The 22,803-nt window shown below is 43.4% G+C and overlaps 1 protein-coding gene across 1 annotated transcript in view; it reads left to right on the top strand.

Annotated features, from left to right (window-relative positions):
- MYZAP (myocardial zonula adherens protein) overlaps nucleotides 1-22,506 on the top strand; it is a 131,739-nt gene extending 109,233 nt beyond the window's left edge. The window contains exons 14-17 of the mRNA XM_066592545.1: nucleotides 7,465-8,016; nucleotides 10,732-10,942; nucleotides 13,615-13,759; nucleotides 18,405-22,506. Coding sequence (XP_066448642.1) covers nucleotides 7,465-8,016; nucleotides 10,732-10,942; nucleotides 13,615-13,746 — 895 coding nt within the window. The 3' untranslated portion in view covers nucleotides 13,747-13,759; nucleotides 18,405-22,506. The remainder of the gene's footprint in view (nucleotides 1-7,464; nucleotides 8,017-10,731; nucleotides 10,943-13,614; nucleotides 13,760-18,404) is intronic.
- The last annotated feature ends 297 nt before the right edge of the window (nucleotides 22,507-22,803 follow it).

The following is a 22,803-nucleotide window of genomic DNA, read 5'->3' as shown; positions in this document are numbered from 1 at the left end:
AACTAGAAAAAAATTTTTAAAAATATATATTTTTTTTAGCTTTTTATTCCCAATAAAACTAAGAAACGGGGGGATAAATAAGTGAAAAAGCTATTTTAAAAAATCGCCCTATATGTCACGGGAAAAAAAATGCAGCAAAAATAAGGCAGTAAAACCACCACATGGGTAAAATCCCTAAAAAGTGTCTGGTCCTTAAGGTAAGTAAAGGAGGATAATAATAATACTGCTCTGGCATCTGCCCCTGGTCTTTGCATGTTCCCACTGTCCCAGGGAAGGCCAACAGGTGAAGCAGAGGCAGGATCATGGGGCAACCAAGGGTCATACCTGCTCTTGCGGAGTGAGGGCTGCCTGTCTGGTCTTACCCTATAAAAGAGCCCATGTAGCACAAATTGCTCAAAAAATGATATTGCAGGCTATGATAGAAAGGTGTCAGAACACACGGAGTGTCCCAGCGTGCTGCAGAGCGGTCAGAGTGCGCAGGCTTCCCCCTGTCCACCATCTACAATGGGTCAACGTGAGAACTGGGCCATGGAGCAGTAGGGGGTGGCCTGGTCTCATGAATCACATTTTTCGACCCCACAGCGATGCTTACAAGCCTTCACACCATCTAAAGCAATGTATTCATTTTTGATGTTTTACGATTGTTGGAAGGCGGCTTGTGACTTTTTTCATAGGTCCATGCAGAGGTCCTGTGAAGCTTAGACTACTGTCACATGGGGCGGACGTGTTGCGGATTTCCCGCAGAATTGCATGTGTCCAACTAATAAATTTCATCTACATGGTGCGGGAAAAAATCAGCGCAGAATCTGCAGCGGATCGGACGTGTGGTGTGGGTTTTATATCCCCAATACATCAATCATTAGCTGCGGATTATCAGGGCTGGATTTAACCCTTTCAATAAGCAGAGAGAACTCTGCAGCACACAACTACCCGTGTAATACATGTCGCTGGCTCATGGTGGAAAGTCTGCAGCGTGTGGCTATAGCGTGATAACAAGTTACCACGACCTATGGAGAACTGGCCTGCACAAAATACTAAAACACGTCATGATCTGTAAGACGATACACGATCGCATGCTTATATCTGCGTGTATTCGCACTGCGTTTTGCGGAATAGGCAGGTGCATATTTTAATATACTTTTTTGTGCACATGAAAAAAACGTGCAACGATGTTCCCAGCTATTGAAATGGCCAATTATTGTAATTAGTTTGATATCTGCTCTTTCACCGCACAAATGCGCAGGAAAATAAAGCATGCTACGTATTTTTTTCATGATTGAAATGTGCACGTAAAATATGCGAAGTATGTGAACTAACCCATTAGAGTCAGCAGCTCTATTCTCTGTGTATTGTGGGCGCAAAATTTTCACCTGTAAATACGCTTGTGTGAATCCGGCTTAACACAGTGCCACTAAGGCCGCCTGCACACAAACGGGTGGGCTTCCGGAAGTGGGATACCGCACAGGAGTCCGACCTAGTGCCCGGCCAGTGACCCTCCGTACCTATCATTGTCTTCCTCTGTACTGCGGATGGAGAGCTGTCGGACATGCGCAGTACAGATTTTCCTGCACCGTCGCTAGGCGATGACACAAGTCCCATGACCTTTCCACAATGTAAATTGTGGAGGGGCCGTGGGTCGTACCGCTTCCATTGACGCCGATGGAAACACGTCGGTGCGGAGCCCGCACAAAAATGGAGAATGCTGCGATTTTTCCTCTGCGAGTGGAAAATTGCAGTCGCTGTTCGCTCGTGTGATTGGACGTGCAGATTCTCGATTGGTTTGAATTGGTGCGGAATGCTGCAAATCGTCCATGTTGGAGACGATCACAACACGCATTTATTTCAATGGGTTCATTCACGTATTTTCCACGCACATTTCAGTTGTGCCAAAAACAAAAACAGCATGCTCTATTTTCCTGTGGGTTTGCACACCAAAAGGCCCCACAGAAGTCAATGAGGATGTGCAAATGTGTGCACAATATGCTAGGAGGTACGTGAAACACTGCGTATTGCGAAGCAAAAAGAACACATTCTGGAACTCATTAGACTAATTAGCCATTATAATGCTGGGAGCATTTGTACTTTTTTTACGCATGGAAAAAATGGCAAAGTAAATGCTGATGTGTGCGCAAAAAAAGCATTTTTTCATTCCGCAAATACGCTTACGCTCGTGTGTAGCCAGCCTAAATCCCCTATTTTTGCAGACTCTCTATGAACTTCCGAACATGTGACCTCCACTCTACTCTATTTGTCTAATAAACACCTAAACCACTAGTGACCAGCGTGGGGAAACAGTGGCAGGGCTTCGGTCTCCACAAATATGGCGCCCTTTATCCTCTACAACTGCGTCTATTAAGCTCCTCTACTGTCTCGAATGGAAGGTCACATGACACGGAGAATCAGAGCACGTGACCATGACGTCACCAAGGTCCTACTACGGGACTGGGACTCTCTACACGCAGTGAGAACGAACTTGATGGTTGTGGAGGACGGCATGTCTGTGGATAGAGAGGAGGCCGCCGGGCAGCTGCGCGGGAGGCGGTTAGCGGAGCTCACGGAGATCCTGGAGCGGCAGGAGAAGCTGCTGAGTAATAAGTACGAGGTCTCCATACATGGCGGACAGTGATGGGGACTGTGGGGGGACTGGGCTGCCGTACAGCGGCTGGGATGCTGTAAAACCGCAGTATATAAGAACTTCAGCCGCATTGACCGCACAGAGTTCTGCCAGTGCGGTTTTTACTACTCCAGGCGCCATGTGTGTACACAGCCTGCGGCCGCTCTCTCACAAATACCGCGATTAGCGCACCGTCCCGAGCACGGCGCTAATCGCGGTACAAGGCTGCTATTGCTTTTGATGGGACTTCTCAGACGTGCGCCGTCTGTTCTATTTCTCTGTTTTTAGCGCACCTCCTGACTCGTCACAATGATGGGCTGCGCTAAAAAGTGCTGCCAAACGCCGTACAATGCGTTCAAGAACACTGCTAATTTACCGGAAATCTCCGTAAAAATGCTGTGATTTTGAATGGCGTCTTCTGAACGCACGCGAGAGCGGCCTGAGGGCTCCTTCACACTGACATTCTGCATCCCTATTTTTTTACTGGCGTAATACGGACACATAGCACGCCGCTGGTATTGACCTGCAGTTTCCATGCTTGTGAAAAAAATTGCGTCACGACCGATTTAAAGCCTTATAACGGACTAAAACCGCCCATTCAAGTCAAATAAACAGCGCAGTAAGAACGAGCGGAATGTGTGTTTTTTACTTACGTCGCCAGGACATGGTGTAACCAAAAGTACATCAGGGGTCCCTCCTCATTATAGAGATGGTGTAACCAAAAGTACATCAGGGGTCCCTCCTCGTTATAGAGATGGTGTAACCAAAAGTACATCAGGGGTCCCTCCTCGTTATACCTTTTTTTCTTTTTTGCACCTGTGAAAACCGCAGTGAATATACGCACACACATACATGCACGCACTGCAAACCGTGCGCCGAAACGACATATGCCCGTCAGAAGGAGCCCTAAGGCCCAATGTCCACGGGCAGATCTGAATTGCGGACTCCACGTGGAGCATCTGTTCGATGATCCGCAGTGCCAGCCTCCCATAGGGAAGCACGGGCGTCCGCAGCTGAATTAAAGCATGCCGATTTGTTTTGCGGATCTTTTGGTCTGGAAAACCGCAGCCTGCTCCATGAAGTCAATGGAAGCCATACAAACGGCGGCCCGGCTGCAATTGACATTGTGGACCGGCCACAGATTCCACGGGAAAGCAGGAGTATGAAAAAATAAATAAAAATCCCTACTGCACATGTGAGCTGGTCGGCGCTGCCGCACACATCCAGTGTCCTCCGCTGTGGGCATGAGGCCCAAGGCAGGGTTCACACATGGCGTAAATCTCATGGAATGTCCACAGCGGGACCGCATGAAAATGGTGCTAAATTGGCATGCCACGGATTTGAATTCTGCACCACCTGTCTGTTTCCACGTGGCTTGTCCGCAGCGGACTGAGCGCAGCGGCTGAACAAGATGTTTTTGCAAATCTCATCCGCTTTGCTACTTAAAAATGCAACAGAATTTCCGTGCGAAAGGTTCCACATGGAATTTCGTTGCAATTCCGCCCCCTGTGAACCCAGCCTTAGGGCTTCCTCACACGGGCATATTTGTGCGCACAATCCACAGAGAATAGAACCTATTGATTTCAATGGCTTCATCCACATGCACGTGCAGTTTGGTCGCACAAATCCCCCACCCCTCCCCCACAGCATGTTCTACTTCTACTTTCCTGTGCACCAAAAGTCCCCATAGAAGTCAATGGCGGTGCGCAAATGCCTGCACAATACGCTAGATGTGTTTGCCACGCACGAACATGTTCTGTTGGCGGAAAAAGTACAGTAAAATATGCTGATAAATGTGTTTAAAACAAAAAAAAAAAAGAAAACCAAAACATTACCCAAAAACATAGCGCTTGCAAATACGCATCCACCAGTGTGAAGGAACCCATACGGTGTGATCAAGCATCACGGAGTAAATACGCACAAAATCTACGTGGAGATCTTTATTGCAGAATCGCTCATTGCAACTAATGATTCCCGCAGTAATTGCTTCAAAATTTGAGAAGTTCCACAGTAACTCCTAAGAGCGCGTTCACACCACCGTTGTCCCTTCCGTATATTTTGTAGACCCATTAGAGCTTATTTGGCTATTCGCGAGGCCATGTTGAAAAAGTCGCAGGACGTCTCTTTCAGGTTTGTTTTACGGACGGGACTAGGACATGGAAATGTGAACGTACCAGCGTATCAGACCGCGCACGGACGGGATGTTTCATGCGAGTAGTGCCCAGGAGTCTGGCACAGCTCACACGTGGTTGTCTGAATGTGGCCTGACGGTTTTTTTTTTTCCTAATGGGGACCGGGAGTAACATGACCAATAACTGTGCTCACCCCCCAAAATGTGATTTGATGGCAACATATACATACTTCTGCCTAATGAAGGTGTGCTGATGTATTGTTGTGCCCAGTCTATATAACCTCGCGTGCCAGGCAGCGCTGATATTCTCAGATGACGGTGGTGGTCGATCATCCCAACCACTCATAACATATCTGGCTTAGGTTGGGCTCACACGATTACCGCGTATTACATGTGTGATGTACACGCCCGTGTTACATAATAATTCGCAGGCAATCAAATACCTTGCCACTCACATTTGTGTGTAGGAAGTGTGTAATACATGAGGGTAAAAAACTCAGCGTGTTCTATTTTGCCGAGTATTATGCGCAAGACCTATTGTGCTCTATGGACTGTAATGAACGGTTTACGCATGCGGCTGTGTAAGCCTGGCCTAACAGAGGCCTCCGGTCGTAACGCCTAGAGAAGGGGAGGGATGTAATGTAGAAACCTCCGGCTGTATTATCAGGGATGATGATGGCGATTGTAGACAGGAATAAATTGTTTACAATATTCATTTTGGCCTCATGTCCACGGGCAAAATAGGATTTTAAATCCGCAGCGGATCACCCGCATGCGGATCCGCATCCCATAGTGATGCATTGACCACCCGCGGGTAGATAAATACCCACGGATGGTCAATAAAAGTGAATTTTAAAAAATGGAGCATGAAAAAAAAGTGACATGCTCCATTTTTGTGCGGGTCTCCCGCAGGCTTCTATTGAAGCCTATGGAAGCCGTCCGGATCCGCAGGAGACCTAAAATAGGTCCAGGCAGGTCTTCTCCACGGACGGATCTTCTTGCTTCGGCCCGGCGCATGCGCACAGCACGCTGCCGGCGTGCCGAGTACATTCGCCGGCCGAAGAAAGAAGATCCGGCCGTGAAGAAGAGAAGACCTTCCCGGTCCGCTGCGGGTAAGTTTATTCTTATTTTCAGCGCTCATGCCCGCGGGGCAGGAGGGACCCGCTACGGATTCTCCATGGAGAATTTGGAGCGGGCCTGATTTTCCCTGTGGACATGAGGCCTAAGTCTTAATTCTTAAAAAATAAATAATCCATTCGTGTGTCCGAATTTCCCCCAGTCTCTAGCGGTGAGCACTAATCCCAGTCCGCACTTTACTGGTGTCCAGGACAATGCTGATGGGATGACGCAGTTCATTTATCAATACGTTTTTCACACTCGCGTTAAGAGTAGCGCTCCAGCCAGTGTAGCTGTATATTGTGCTGTGTTTAGGAGCACCCGCTTTACTATATTTCCACACTCGGTGGGCAAAATTAGCAGATGCGTATGCTCCACTGATGCCAATGAGCAGTTGTCACTCTTTTTATTGGTATCTGTGGGCATGCCATTCGCAGTAACATTCAGGTAAGCTGGCATCCAGAGACTGGTAAGGCCGGGGTCACACCAGTATCGCTGTTCTCTGTTGTTTGGCTCCTTCTTCGGACCCAAGCAACTGAAGTGTAGGATCCGGCGTATGCTGGTCCCGGACGGCGCCGAACGAGTCTCGTTGACTGTAATGGGTCTGTCTGATTTCTGGAAGGCAGCTAGGGATTTTCCCAGTAGAAGTAGCACGGCATGCTGCGGGATTTTGCCCGGGATTTCATATAGGATCTGTGTAGTCGGCTCCAGTGCAGATGTGGACATAGAATAACTTTAGATCATAGTTAGGCCTCATATCTACGGCCGTATCGGTAAAACACTGCGGGTCTCCTTGCAGCGTTTTACCGATGTTTGTAAACACCGGGTCTGCTGGCGGAGTGCACTCTGCATACCTGCATATCTCACGCACACGGTCATGCGCAGTGTGCCTTTTTTTTTTTTGCTTTAAATTCTCAGCTCTGTTTCATAGCGGGGTTGTGTATACAAATGCCGGTCATACACAATGTACTGCGAACGGATTGCGTGGCATATGCTGCCTATACAAATGTATGGGGCTCACGCCACGTGATACTCATGCTGCCATTTATTTCTTGTGCGTATCTACATGCAGTGTCTACACACGTGCATAGATCGCCGAAAGTCTGTTGACTTTCGTTGACTACATTCATCATGTATCAAACAGCTGTGCATCACATGTGTAATACGCGGTGACAAGACAGTCTGACATGAGTCCTTAGTGTTACAATGAGCGTATTGTGCCATGTACTGTGGGATCAGGAAACCATCACATCTGCTAAGTACCATAAACATAGTTATGGCGCTCATAGAACAGGGAGCGTGGCGTCTGGGGGTGTAGTACTCGGTCTGTGAGCATGGCGATCTTCTTCATTTGGGGTGCATGAGCACACACCATCTTCTGTGGGAGTAAATGCAGTGACTGTAAATATCACACTTGCAGACCAAGCCTGACTTACAGGGGTGACAGAGAGAGAACAGGGAGCCAGGTAAGTATATAAAGCGCACCCTGGACTGCACATTCTCTGTCCTATGAGCACTGTAATTTAGTTTATAGGATGTGACGGGTCCCTTTATGATGACTGTACAGATTCAGTGTTGCTCTATGTAACTTTGGTAACTTGTTTTTTCTTCCTAGAAACTTTATTGCTAGACTGCCCGACCGAGGAAAAAAGATTTTGGATTACACCGAAAAGGTGCGAGCAGCTATTGCCGAACATAGTAGACGGAAAAAAACAACAGATCTTCTCTCAGCATTCAAGTTACAATTTCCAGGAGGGCAAAGTCATATAAAAGAGAATGCTGAAACCTCTGAAGAACTTGAGGATGAGGAAACACCAGTGGCCCCAACTGTCACTGAGGGTAGAGGGCGCTCATCTGGCCATGCTGATGCCAAGGGCACACAGTTTGCGCATGAACTGGAGAGAAGTAGGCTTCCTGCCTCTGAGTCTGGCACTGATGACAACCTAGCTGATGCTCTGGCAAGTAGCCTGAAGATGATCAGTATTCAAGAAGGAGGGGATGAGGCAATCGGAGACTCCTCAGAGACTTCTGCTGTAAATGAGAAGACCAACTCCGGCCTGGGTACCAGTGGAGCAAAGAAATCTCAGTATCTGGACGTTCTAGAGAGAAGGGCAACGAGCGGAGTCCAAAGCAGGGAGCGATTCAAAACTAACAGGTATAAAGGGACTGAGGAAATATAGTATTGCAGTCCAGCAACTGAAATGAATGACTGACATGGAGAAGTGGGGTCTGTGATGTCTTAATAAAGTTAGGCCCAATTGCCACGGGCGGATTTGATTTGCAGAATCTGCACAGGTCACCAGTGTGGAAGCTCTGCAATTCAAAGTGCCCATAGGGAAGCATTGGCATCCGCAACTGAATTTAAACATGCAGATTTGATTTGTGGACTGTTTGGTGTAGAAAACAAATCGCAGCATGTTCCATTTCAGTGCAGATGCCGTGTGGACGGGCTCAACAGAAGTCAATGGGTGCGGATGATCCGCAGTGCTTCCGCAAATACAATTGTGGATGCACTGCGGATTTGAAGGTTGAAATCAATTGGGGTGTTGGGTAAAAGGCTGGGAGTTGGGGTTATGGATTTTTTTTTCCCACGCGGATGAGCTGCAGTGCATCTATGTACATCCACGCTAAAAAACTATTGCATCCGCGATCTCCCGCAAATGGTTTCCGCAGGTCTCCTGCTGTAGAAAGCCGCATGCGTAATCAATCAGACTATGGACATGAGGGCTTAATGGGCCGGGACTGGACAAAATTCACAAAATCTGTAAGACCATTAACCTTTTTCTCCTGCGTGTTCCTGTACCGCTTTCTTACTCCGAAGGCGATGTGGGCGGCCATTAGGCTTCTCATTCCTGTCCCGCAGGCACAATTAATAGCTGCTTCTTGTTGCTGGGAACATTGCTGTGTGGCAGATCTGCCTGCTCTATGTGCAGTCGTGAAAGTACCCCTTTATTTCTGGGGGGGTAGGTGTGAGTGACACCTATAAAAACATCAGTTAAGATGACACAAATTGGCGTCCCCATTTCGGACATTTATATATCCACATAATATACCATGGATGTCTGATAGGTTTGGGTCCCTCAGTATCTCAAACACAGCCCCAATCATGTCACAGCCCTATCACTGTCTGACTTCACCTGGTTTATGGAAACTGCTCACCTGGCTGTGCTACATGGTTTACACCATTCCAATTCACTTCTATGGGAGTTGCACAAACAATGGCGCACGGTGAGCTATGCTGTTTCCACATCTCAGAATTTCCTGAAACAGTGACACTCGATGCGCTATGCAGTTTTTGGAACGCCCATTCATTTCTGTTGGAGTAACGGAAGCCGTGAAAAATAGCCAATTTCCTGCTGTTCCTGTAACCCAGGCCACCAGTGGCTGCTGCCATCCGTGGATTGGCTCACATGGGAATACCCCTATAATATTTTCCTTCGGTATAGCTGGTGATAGGGTTGCCATAAGCACAGTGTTTCAACACATGTGCTGTTTTTCTGAGAACATTCTGCCTTGTGTGGACTTCCCAAGTGCTGGATTATCAGTATTCTAAACCATCGAATGCTCATATGCATGCAGACCTCCTTAGAAGCACGCCGTGTACATACCAGCACTGTTGTTGATGCTAACACATCAGGTACAGGCTTGCCAATCTAGCATCACCACATCAATGCTGACCCTGGCACTAATATCAGCTAATCTACCCTCAAAATAAAGAGGGTTTCTGGGTTGTTCAGAAACTCAATTAAGTAGCATGGGGGGGGGGGTGAAAAAAGAATAAACAAAGCAATACCCATTAAATCCCAGGCTGCTTTGGTTTCTATCCTGTGCGCTTTCTTTACGTGGCTGTTCCAGTGATGTATGGATATTTCCATGTGACCTTGCTGGTCTCGGCTGTATATGGCACAAGACTGTTGAGGCCAGTGATTGGATATATGAATGCATCACTACCTTGTAAACAAAGACCTTTGGGGAGTGGTGGAGCGGCCTTGGATTTAATGGGTGAGTAATGCTGTTTTTATTATATTCTCATCCTCACCTCCTTCCTCTTAGCTGAGTTTTTGAGCAACTCAGAAAACTCCTTTATGGAAATGTCACTATGAACCCACGAAGGGCAGGACTGTCGCATAATTTCCTGTTAATCCATCGTGGGATTTGATTATATTTTAAAGGGGACATGTCAGGGCCCTCGCGTTGCCCTGGTTGTGGGCAGCACCATGTAGTGACCAATCTATTTAGCCGTCTGGTAAAACTTAGGGCTCTCACAGACTTGCGTTTTTTTAATGCTGCGGTTTTTTTTTAAGCGAATCTCAATAGGACTTTCTAATGTTAAAAACGCATCGCACAAAAATCGCAAAGCACAAACTTGTGATGTGTTTTTAACATTAGAAAGTCCCATTGACATTCACGTTAATAAAAAAAAAGTGTGTGGGAGCCCTTATGATTGAAGGTTTGGCAAAAGGAATTGGATGCTGCTCATTCATCTATTCACTGATCCCACTCCCCCTTCCTGCCAATGGTTCACAGGTCAGTCCATGTGCCCAGTTCCATGGAGTGACCTGTCAACCAGAGTCCTGGGGGGCGGGCAGAGAAGTGAATATATGAACGAGCTGCATCAGAATCCTTCGGCTGCTGCAGAATTTCAATCGTAAGTATCACAAAACTCTTGCACCGATCGGTATAAGTTAGAGTGCTCCAACTGCTGTGTCTGTCACTAAACAGGGCCTCCGCTAGGGAACCGTGAGGGACTTGACGGGTTCCCATTAAAGATCATAAAATGTCAGATTAAAGGATTTTATTGGGCACTGTAGAGCAATGTTCTGGTGTATTACTTGAAACCATTAGTAACCAAAGCAAGTCTCTTTTTCAGATTGCCATCAGAGTTAAGCAGCTCCTCTCCACATCAATCACCGGGAGACGAAGCACTTAGATTGTCTGCGGAGCAGAGAAAACTACATGACCGGAAACATCTGGATGACATCACTGCCGCTAGACTTCCGCCACTTCATCACTGTCCAGCCCAGTTACTACCTCTGGATGAATCCTTAACTCTTCAGATAACGCAGAAGAAGATATTTGAGGTAACTTTTTATGATCTGAATCCCAAACACAGTGAGTCTTCTAAAGGAAGGTGAGAATCGTTGTCTTTGGCCGACACATTCTAGTGATGGAAGTATATATAGCAAGTTGATTGGCCCTTGTTTAAAAGATTTGTATGCTACTACAATTGAGTCCAGTTATCTGTTCTCTCCTTTCATAACTTATATTTATCTCCTTCCATCAATGTGACCCATTATCTGTACAATTCCATTGTAAAACAAACAGAAATTTTGGGGGGCGGAAATTTTTTTTAAAAAGAAAGCTAAAATAATGTGGCTGCATAAATATGTCCCTGTCTATGTTTGGGTTGTCGTGCTGAAAGGTGACATTCCTCTTCATCTTCAGCAGAGGCCTGAAGGTTTTGTACCAAAATGGACTGATTTTTGGAACGTTTCATAATTCCCTCCACCTTGACTAAAGCCCCAGTGCATAATGGCAGTTGTGTACTGACTACCATTTACTAGGAGTTTAAATGTGATTGGCTAATTCTGAACACAATCACATCCCCAAATATTAGAGGGTGTTCACACTTGTACAACCACATTATTTTAGTTTTATTTTTCCACCCTAAATGATTTCAATTTGTTTTTCAATGTGACTGTACAGATAACGGGTCACATAGAAGGTGGAAATCTGAAATGTTTCCAATTTGTTAGATTTTTTTTTTTTTTTTTTTAACGTGACAAAAAACCTGGCATTGTAACGGGGGGGGGGGGGGGGGGGGGCATAAACTGTTATATCCACTGTCTATGACTGTATAATCTAGGTGGAGTGTAATGGGAAAACAACCAATTTTGCTATTTTGGGGGAAGCTGTGTCTGTGTTGTTTAGATGTGCTTTTGTTAAACTTTTCTGTCAATGGGGCTGTTTTGGCATGATTTTGCAGGGCGAGTTGTAGCTTTTATTGGCACACTTTTTGGGTTCTTACATCTTTTTGATTGCTTTGTATTTCATATTTTCTTGGAGTGAGGATGAACAAAAAAATGCAATTCTGGCAATGTTTATTTTTATTTCCTCATGTTGACATTCACTGGGTGGGATAAATAATGCAGTGTTTTAATAGATTGGACTTTCATGGATGTGAAAAAAATACCAATTGAAGTTAATTTTCTATCCCTTTATCAACTTCCTGTGATGGATTTTCAGCTTGAACTTCTGACTACCATCCTTAACCCGTTTAGGACCAGCCAAAGTAAATTTACCACAGCTGGTCTTGGGCTTAAAGCACCGCCTTAAATCACTCAGAGGCAGGGACGAGTTATCAGCTGTTAGCGACAGCTGATAACCGGGAGCAGAAGGCAGGAGGGGTTTTTAACCTTTTCTGCCTTCTGCTTCCCCGATATACAGTGCTTAATAACATGCACTTTCACTACGGGAGCCCGGGGGTGGGGGTGGGTCATGTGACCTCCCGGGATTCCCTGCTACTGCAGAGCAGGCGGGTCAGACTAGACCCTGGCATATCTGCAAGTGACTAATGTCACCACAGGGGTTGCTTTCCCCTGTAACTTGGGGCTCATATGGATGCCCCAGCTACAGTAGGAAAATGTCAAATGAAGAAAAAAAAAAGTGAATGGCCCCCAGAGGTCTTGTATGACGTCATAGAGGACATAGATAGTAAAAAACACAATTACATACATAAGTTAAATAAAATTACAGAATAAAACAATATATACATAAGAAAGAAAATAACCCAAAGCTGACGCCAACCAAAACCGTCGCCGTATGTGCCCTGTAAACCAAAACCATACATATTATATATCAAAACGTCCGAAACAAATAGAGAAACCCGTTCCCATACTTTATTTTAGTGTAAATATAAAAATAATTTTAAAAAATATATAAATGTTAAAAAAAATCATTTTTTTTAGCTTTTTACCCCCAATAAAACTAAAAAAATCGGGAAAAAAAATCAGTGAAAAAGATACCAAAAGATCGCCCTATATGTCACGAAAAAAAAAAAACGCAGCAAAAATAATTTTGATAGCTAAAGGAAAAAAAAATAGAGCAGTAAAACCGCCACATGGGTAAAATCCCTAAAAGGTACAAAACAACCTGGTCCTTAAGGGGTTAAAAAGACCACCCCATTAGAAAATGGCTTTTCACTGCAATTTGGGATGGTTATTAGTTGTTGGCTACTGTTTATGAATATATTAGTGAATTGCATACGTGGTGATCTTGCAGCGTTTTGAACATCGTAGTATAACGCTCCCATTGAAAGAAATGGGGCCTCGCAGACATGCGTTCGATCGCGGCGCTGGACGACACTTTTCAGCGCCAAGATTTCTGACTACTGTCTGCTCTATCTGTGGCTGTTTAGTGCACCACACCACCCAGCACAATGATGGCGTGCGCTAAAACGCATTGCGGCCGAAAGCGAAAGTAAAATCGCTGCGCTTTGCCGCGTTCACGTGTGAGAGAACCCGTAAAGAATTGTATGGGAGGGCCACTAGTAATCTTCATGTTCTAACATGCAGGACTGCTGTACGTTTAGATCCCCAGTCACGTCCCTGCAGTCCAGTTTGCAGACAGACTATTTTACAATAATTTACCAGCTGTAGTGTAGTTTACAGGACACACATTGGAAATGTATAATCTCTGCTTACTGTTATTATAACTATTTGTCTGCTGTTTCTCATTTTATATCCGTATCCAGGAGAAACAAGCTAAGCTTGCAGCACAAAAACTTTTTGAGAAGCTGAACATTAAAATGGGCCCTTTTAATCCTGAAGGAGATTCATATATGAAATACAGAGATCGTGGAGATGACGACAAGTTTGGAGCTTAAGAATAACCTGCAGGTAGATTTATGGTGGGACAATTGCAATGAAATGTTATTGTTATTCTTGCTAAGAGAACCAAAACAATCTTGTAGATCTCAATGGCCAATGTCAATGTCCATGGGCGGATTTGATTTGCAGAATCCATGCGGGACATCTGCATAATCAAGCTGCCCATAGGGATGCATTAGCGTCCGCAGGACAGTAAAAAGCATGCAGATGTGATTTCATTTTCTTTTTTCCCGGCGTGCGGATCGCAAGCACGGGAAGAAGTCGCAGCATGCTCCACTTTCCTGCGGATCCCGCAGAGACAGCTTCCATTGAAGTCAATGGAAGCCGTCCGATCCATTGTGATTAATTTATTTTGCAAGAAACAAACACAATGAGGTTGGAGAGTTAAGATGCATTTAGATGGAGTGATTTTTGTATAAAAAATGAACAAACGCTGGATTGTTCGAATTTGAACAATAATCGTCAGTGTAAACAGACAATGATCGAATAATGAATGATATAATTTGAAGCCTGAAAATCATTGTTCGCTCATTCACTAATCATTTGGTTTAAACACTGATCGTTCAGTCCTTCTCATTCTCAGGTACAGTGAATATGAGCAACAGTGATTTGCAAGTGAACGACTTATCTGCCTATATGAACAGGCTGCACAAGGGAACTCTGATAAATCGGTCCATTTAAAGGCCCCCTAAATTAGTCCACAGATAAGAGTGTGTGAGTTTTATTATCTCTAAATTGATGTAGGTTCACCTGCTTCCCCCACTATCCTTGGAGGAGATCTCTAGGATGTCATAACGTGCCATAAATCCTTCAGAGAGTCAGTCCTGTGTTCAGCATAAGATCCTAAGGCCCCCTGTCCACGGCCGTTGTGGAATATTGCCAGCGATATTCCGCCGCGGGGGACAAGGGGTGAGCGCTGACAGGTCTCAGCCTATCTAACAGATAGGCTCACCGCGGAGAATCGCGGCATGCTGCAATTTAGATCCCGCGACCGGAGAAACACTATGAGTCTCCGCTCATGGACGCCGTGGCTGCGCTTTCCATAGCAACGCTATGGAAAGCTTCACACACGCCCGTGGACATGATGCAGCCTTATACATTTGTATTCACACACCCTGCTGTCTCTTCGGGATTTGAAGCTGCCTTTTAAGATAACAGCCCTCTTGGTGGTTCTGTCGTTGGCTACAAAAATGCTCATCCACAGGCAAAGGAGTCTTTTCATCTATGTGTGGCGATGAGTCCTCACTTTTGGTTCAAGGTGGTGTTGTGTTTCTCTAACATAAAGCGCTCCATTAGGACATTTGGAGAAACGGGACACAAACTTTAAATCAAGGATATGTGGACTAAATAGTTACTCTCCAAACTCATTCTGTAATTCTGTTTTTTGGAATGTCAATTAACCACTGCACAGCTCTGCTGTTTTTGTATTTGAGTGATATGGATATATAGATCAATGTAAGGTGTGTTTCTTCAGATACCTTGTTATATGAACTTAAGGCCTCATGTCCATGGATGGGATCGGATTCCGCATGTGAGAGCCCAGAGAGCAATCCGACCCTGCCCGTAGCGGAGCACACTGCGGGACTTCTGCTTACCCGTCTGGGTCTTCTCTCTTTTGCACACATGCGCGGTAGAGTTTTTATTTTTATACTTCTGCTTTCCCACGGAATTCGCGGTCTGTCTGCAATTCAATTGCGGACAGGCCGTGGATAGGACGGCTTCCTTTGACTTTATTGGAGCATGCTGCGTATTCTTTTTATTGTTTTCCGGACCAAAAGGTCTGCAAATCAAATCCGCAAGCTTGATTTCACTTGCGGACGCCCATGTATCTCTATGGACCACTTTATTTGCAGCTCTTCTACAAATCAGATCTGTCTGTGGACATTGGGCTTAATGAAGGGGCCTAAAAGCCTGCTGTAACATAATTTCTTTTAGCCATTAAAATAGATCATAGATCTATAGATTACTTTGTTTCTCTTACTGAGAACAATAACCTTTTGTTCTGCTGGCTAACATGATAAACTTTTTATTTGTTTTAACCAAGATGACTATTTGGACTGTGCAGCTATTAAGAAATCTCCTTATTTGCCTTATATACATGAAGATGATTAATTTGTATATACAGTGTACAAAACTGAGGTATGACTTGGCAAGTGAAAGTTAATTAGCATCTAATACATTGTGGCACCACTATATACAGTCAAGTCAGACATGGGTTTCTTGCTTGACATTATCATTTTTTATATTTATAAAAATATAAATATTTTTGCTGTTTCTGGTTTGCATTTTCTACTGCTGACATTGCTGCATAAAAAATGTAAATAAATTCAGGTTTCTTTGTAGTCAAGCCCAATGTCACAGAAGTATGGAACTATTTACATTAGTAAGCCAATTTCTGCCCTTATATTTGCCTGTGATCATCAGATATCATCTTCACTTATCTGATAGAATAGTCAACAATCTATTTTAGCTGATCCTGGAGTGTTGCATATATGTTAGCTGGTGAACCCAGGAGCATCTCCATGTAACAGGCATCAAGACTTAAAGCAACTTGATAGTGTGATGACCCCTCCAAATGAAACCTCAGTTCTTCTTCATGGATCCCTGTGAGCTCTTGGGATTACTGTAGTCACACTTGACATTTTAGGTTTTAAGTGGAATGATATATATATATATTTTTTGTTTCTATTAACCATTTTGAATGGTCAGGAATTTTCCAAATTTACAGCATAATAAACAGAACAGTAAAATATGGCTTAAACAATTGTCACAAAGCATCTCAAGACAGAGAAGGGACATTGCCACAAACTATTGCAGTGCATTGAGAACTGTATCTATGGAGCAAATGGAAAAGTTCATAGGAGTCAAAGTCCTCAAAGTTCCTTCCGCCAGTAAGTTGTGTAGCCAAAATTAAGGCCAAGTATCATTGACCTTTTCTTTCTGGTCATAGACAAGGAAAGCCATAACAATAACAGTGACCTCAAAAGTGGAAAAGGTCTTCGTCAAAATCTGGAAAGAAAGGAGGGAAGATATTGGTATTTAGATAGGGGGATTATCTCTAGCCTCCTGTGCCAAATACCATAGAGTACTCTGGAAGTGACATTTGATTCTAGCCTGTATTCTAGAAGGAAGAATGGCAATGAATCTTTGTCATATGTTGAAAATGTTTTTCGCACAAACCGCTTTTAAAATAGTAACCTCAATCCAATCCATTCTGAAGAGCAAGAACAGTTCCTCCAAAATATAGTTGGCGTGAAGGGGCCTGTGCAGAGATCTAAGTCTGCAGGGTTGCTTTCATTGCTGCTGCAGAAATCGGATGAAGGAGTTTCCCCCGACCACCCATGTTAACCCCCTACATGCTGTGATCTATGTATAATTTGTAATGTATGTAGTGTGCTCCCCATGTGATGTCATTGGACTCACGCAATGTAATCAGGCAACAGGATGCCAGATACAGACATCCTGCATTGCCAGTACCTATGATCGCTATAACAAGTGATAAGGTATTGCAGGACAGAAGTTATCATGCTTTATCATAGTGACCATAGGTGCTATTGTACAAGTTCCCCACAGGCACATAAAAAAAAATCAGTGAAGAAATGTAAAAAAGACAACCTTTTTTTCCTCCTTATTGGTAAAAAAAATAATAATTAAAAAAATTAGAATCCCACATATTTTGGTATTGTATCCGTAGCAACTTGTATCCACATAAAATCGAACGCTTTTTTTTTTTTTTTTTTAAACCTTTACAGCAAAAAGCGTAAAAAACACAAAAAAACTGAGGCAAAATGCACGTTGTTTTTTTTTACATTTTGCCTCCCAAAGTCATTTGTACCCCAAAATGGTACCCATAAAAACTAGAGCTTGTTACGCAAAAAACAAGCCCTAACAGCTCCGTCCATTGAAAAATTTAAAAAGTTATAGGACTTTGAATGCAGCAATTTAGAAAAACAAATAATTTCCCAAAAAGTTTTTATTGCAGAAAAGTGGAAATGCCTGAAGACTGTAAAAAAAAAAAAAAAGCCACAAAAAGCAATGGCAGAATTGATGTGTTTTCTCGCTGTAATCATAAAAAAGTAATAAAAGTTTTGCAATACTGTCTTATTTACCCCAAAAATGGCATCAATAAAAACTACAGTTCGCCACACAAAACACAAGCCCTCATACGGCCATGGCGACAGAAAAATTTAAGTTATGGCTTTTTCAAAAAGTGGAGATGAAAATCCTCCCAAAAAAATCGTTTCGTCCTCAACATCAAAATAGGCCGTGTCCTTAAGGGGTTAAAATATTAATTGAGCTATCCATTAGGACCAGAGTTTTTATTATTGGGACCAGAGTTTATTGCCTGGCGTTCTTTTCTCCTCAGCGAGATTGTGGTCCAGAAATGCTTTGAGGTTCAGCACTTTGTGTCAATTGAGTTATGGAATGAAGTTTTAACTATAATTTCCACTTAATAATGTATATGTTCTGTTAGAATGTTATACTAGGAAATATTTTGGAAAAAATAAAGTATTTAAAGTGACCCACTCAACTCCCTCATACTTGGGCTTTATTCTTCTTAGTATACATGTGGCAATTGCCTAATTAGTCTCCTTTTTCTCACTTATGGTTTAGTTACCTGTAATTTAATTTATAATCACTCTGTGCTTTCCAGTGAGCTTGTGATGGACTCTGGTTGCTGCATACAAGCACATCTGAACCATGAGGAAACAGGAGGTGTCTCCCTGGACCAATGATGAGACAAGTTGTGTCTTCCTGAACTAATGATAAGACGTGAGGCGTGTCTCAGACTATCTCAGACTCCCTGTAGACGCAGGTCACCACTCTGCTAATGAAGCTGAGCTAAAAAGTGCCAAGCAGCAAGATCTTGGGAAAATAACTAGCAGGTAATCATCTGCTGTAGTTAATTACTTGTGTATTAAATTTTGAGCTCCTGACTGGACAGTCGATTTAAATATATAATGCTTGTAATACAGAAGTCTGGCTTGGGCAGTGGTCCTGTAGGATACTGCCTCTGGTATGGGCCGACCAGTTTCAGGCATTTCGTGAGCACTGGATAGACACAAGTTACAATTGAACTGACCATGAGAATGGTGGCGACTCCTGTTGCAAGTGACAAATACTAAGAGAAGAATCTGTGCAGCTTAAGTGCCTTTTACACTGAACGATTCTCATTTGAACGAGCTGGTGACGTCATCATCAACTTGTTCGCTCTCGGGCAGCTTGTTTAGACAACCAGATTCATCTCGTTCAACAAGAATCATTCATTGTTTCACATAAGCAAATGTGAAACACTGAATGATCTGTGTTTAACCCTTTTCTCAGTAAGAGAAACAAGTAATCGTGTAGATATGATACCTTTTAATAGCTAACAAAAGTACATGATATTATAGCGAGCTTTCGGACCTCTCGGGATTCTTCTTCAGGCAAATGAAACCTATATGGATGGGACATATATAAATACAAAAGTACACACATGAAAAGGCACTGCCACGGAGAGACTAATTTTCATTTAAAACAATATCAGACAAGATGAGCAGAGAAGTAAATACTTAATGGATCCACTGGAAAGGAATGTGACAGTTTTATGATCTCTCAGTTGGTGTGAGGGAGTCACGGACTTGTGTGTTATCTCTCCTTCAGACCTGCAAATAAGGAAGATGGAACAATAGCTCTGCAGCCCCACCTATTGAATTGTAGCATTCCTTCAAATCAATATATGACTTTTTACCAAGTCTTTAAAGCAATGATTTGAAATAGCATCCCTTCTGGGTGCTCTCCTTGGGGCAAGACAATGTCATCCCCGACCCACTCACCCCCACCCAAGTATCTCCACACACCCCCTGGGTGATCTCCTTAAGGACACCCCTCTTGACCACCTTCAGACCTTTCATATGATCACTATTACAAGTGATATAAGGCATTGCAGGACAGAAATCCTGCAATGCTTTATCAAGGCGATCATAGCTGTTATAGTACGAGTCCCCTACAGGGACATAAAAATTGTGTAGTGTGTACAGTAAATTGAACACCCTTTTTATCCTACAGGGCAAAAAGCGTAAAAAACCAAGGCAAAATGCTTTGTTTCTTCCCCCCCCCCCCCCCCCCCCATTTTTCCTCCCCAAATCGAATAAAAGTGTTCAAAAAAGCCATATGTACCCCAAAATCTTTTAGAAAATGTTTTTTTTTATTGTGGAAAAACCTAAAAAAAATATTTTGGAACCGTTGTTATTGTACCGACCCACAGAATAAATGTATTGTCATCTATGCTGCATGATTAGCAATGTAAAAAAAAAATCTGGGGCAGAATTGATGTTTTTTCTCCCTGCTATCATAAAAAAAATTAATAAAAGTTTTACAATATAGTCTATGTAACCAAAAATGGCACCAATAAAAACTACAGTTTGTCACACAAAAAACAAGCCCTTATATGGCCATGTCGACAGAAAAATAAGCTATGGCTTTTGAAAAGGGGAGCTGAAAATTCCCCCAAAAATCGTTGCATCATTATGCCCAAAATAGGCAATGTCCTTAAGGGGTAAAACTGAACGAGAAGTGAACGTGCCAACACTGATTTTTATGCCTGCTTTAAATGGACGAGAAGTAAACTATTCTCGTTCTGGTTTAGACCGAACAATTATCGTTCACTTTCGCGCATGTAAACAATTTTTTTGAACAATAATCGTCCGGTCTAAAAGCGCCTTCAGCAAGGAGTAGAGCTAGAAAAGAGCAGCATGGATAGGATAAACTTCCTGGAAGTCGCCACTTCAGATAAAAGCCCGGGCTTTTGCAAGATTTAGGCCCCCTGTCCACGGGCGTTGCGGTATCCCGCGGTGGAGCTCCGCCGCCCGGGAGCCGGAGCCGCAGACGAATCTCCGCCGGTCAGCCTAATCTGATAGGCTGGCTGCCTAGAATCAGGGCAATTTGTAGCATGCTGCGACTTGCCCGCCGTGAGTGAAGAATCGCAATGATTCTCCGATTATGGACATTGGGCCGTCGCTTTCCATAGCAAGTCACGGCCGTGAACAGGGGGCCTTACAGCTAGACGAGTTAATCGGTAAGCATTTAGCTTGTTTGCAATTTTCCAAGTAGCAAACTATTGCTGAGCTGTTTTTACTGCATATGAAATAATGGAGTCAAATACATGGATCTATCTTCCAGCATTTCGGCCTCTGTAGCAAATGTTCTGTAAGAGTTTTCTTTGTTGCCAAAATGCAGCCAAGGTGAATATTCATTGTTTTGCTCAAATCTAGCAACCATTTTAAAAGAATATTTCAGTAATGCATTCACTGTGTGACTTTGTTCAAAGATACTATGCATCATTGTTTTCACATCCTGTAGTATAGCCCCATTTGCATGCAACAAGTATCGCTCAAAATTCACTCAAAAGCAATTGATTTGAGCGATAATGGTTGTAAGTAAATGCTCCCATCTTTCACTCTTCGGCTGAACGATGATTTTTAGGGGAGCATAAAACTCCTCATTCAGCCAGAGAGCTGATAGCAGGGAGTCGTATACTGTGTTCTCCACAGGGAGTGCTGATTACATTGTATTCAGCTTGCAGCTCTGCAGCAGAACAAAGGATCTGTATGTAGAGAACAGATCACCTGCTGTTCCCTGCATACAGCTCCAGGAGGCTAATTTTCATGCAGATGAAGCTAATAAGCTGCTAATAGGCATTAGTGCCTATTAGCAGCTTATGCAAAATGATCACTCAAACTGTCATTCTCCCTATCTTTTGAATGAATTTTGAGCGATCATTTTTGTGTGTAAATATCCTTATCTGCTTGGCCATAGCCATTAATAGTCTGTTCATTTGTACGTTTTGGTTAAAATTGTATATATGGGTTGTTCATTAATGCGATCCTCCAGTTGGGAGCAAAAAATTGATATAGAAGTCAGTACTTATGAGGGTGATTTACCTGCTATTTCTCTTTCCACAGAGCTTGCTCCTTGGCTGTCTTTTAACTCTGTTTTGTTAGAACACATTTATAATCTGTCATAGTTTAGTTTCAGTGCTTAATCTGAAGTAGTCTGGGACACACCCCTTGTCTCATCATGGCTTTCAGCTGCCTCCTCTCAGCCGATAATGAGACCGGGGTTGAGTACCAGACTACTTTAGATTAAGTGCTGGAAGGGTGCTTTCACATTGTTAGAACATCCGGGGGAGATTCCGTCACAGATCGGGCACATAATACCGGAAGAAAGCGATGCAGCTGAGCGCTAGGTAAACAAACCATTTTATAGTCAGTAGGGGCCGTTCGGCACTGTTCAGATCCATCCTAAGACAGAGCCGTTCAGCCATGGGGATTCTCCTTTCCTGCTTCCCGAACAGAGCAGGAAACCGGAACCTCGACACAGACGTGAGACCACCCTAACTAAACTATGACAGATCATAAATGTGTTCTAATAACACGGAGCTTAAAAACAGCAAAGAGCAAGATCTGAGGAAAAATAAATATATAAGCACTTGATGCAGATGATTTCCTATCAGTTTTGAGCTCCTGTCTGGAGAGTCGATTTCATTCTAGTTATTTGCTGTATACTATAAATTCATGTATCTGCCGTTTTATATTGTTTCTATTTATTTATTAAGCTATATTGCAGAAAGTCTTTTTAAAACCTTTTTTCTAACTGATCTTTCACAAGATTCACTCATTATGCCTGGTGTTTATTGGATTTAATTTTAGATTATTTAAAATATCTGAAAATGACTCTTACAGGCTGCATATGTCAATAAAAATATTTTTCTATCAGATGTGGTGAATTGTTTTTGATTCATATAAAGGGGTTGTCTACACTGCAGAGGCCTTCCCTTCCTGAAGTAACATTTGTTCTCCATGGCTGCAAGTTCTAGGGGGCTGAATTGGACCATGAGGCATCTTATCACATTTCTGAACCCCCAAATATATAATATATATATATTTTTGGGGGGAGTGTGGTAGGTGATTTAACATTACACCAATAGCTGTTAACAACTTCTAGTGTAGCTCCACCTGTCAATTCGGTATGTAAAATTGTTGTACAGCTAAAGTAGTGGTTGTAGGTCCCAT

This window comes from Eleutherodactylus coqui, chromosome 2 (assembly GCF_035609145.1).
Source record: "Eleutherodactylus coqui strain aEleCoq1 chromosome 2, aEleCoq1.hap1, whole genome shotgun sequence".
In the NCBI taxonomy this organism is placed as follows: Eukaryota; Metazoa; Chordata; class Amphibia; order Anura; family Eleutherodactylidae; genus Eleutherodactylus; species Eleutherodactylus coqui.
This window is presented reverse-complemented; position numbering and strand designations above follow the sequence as displayed.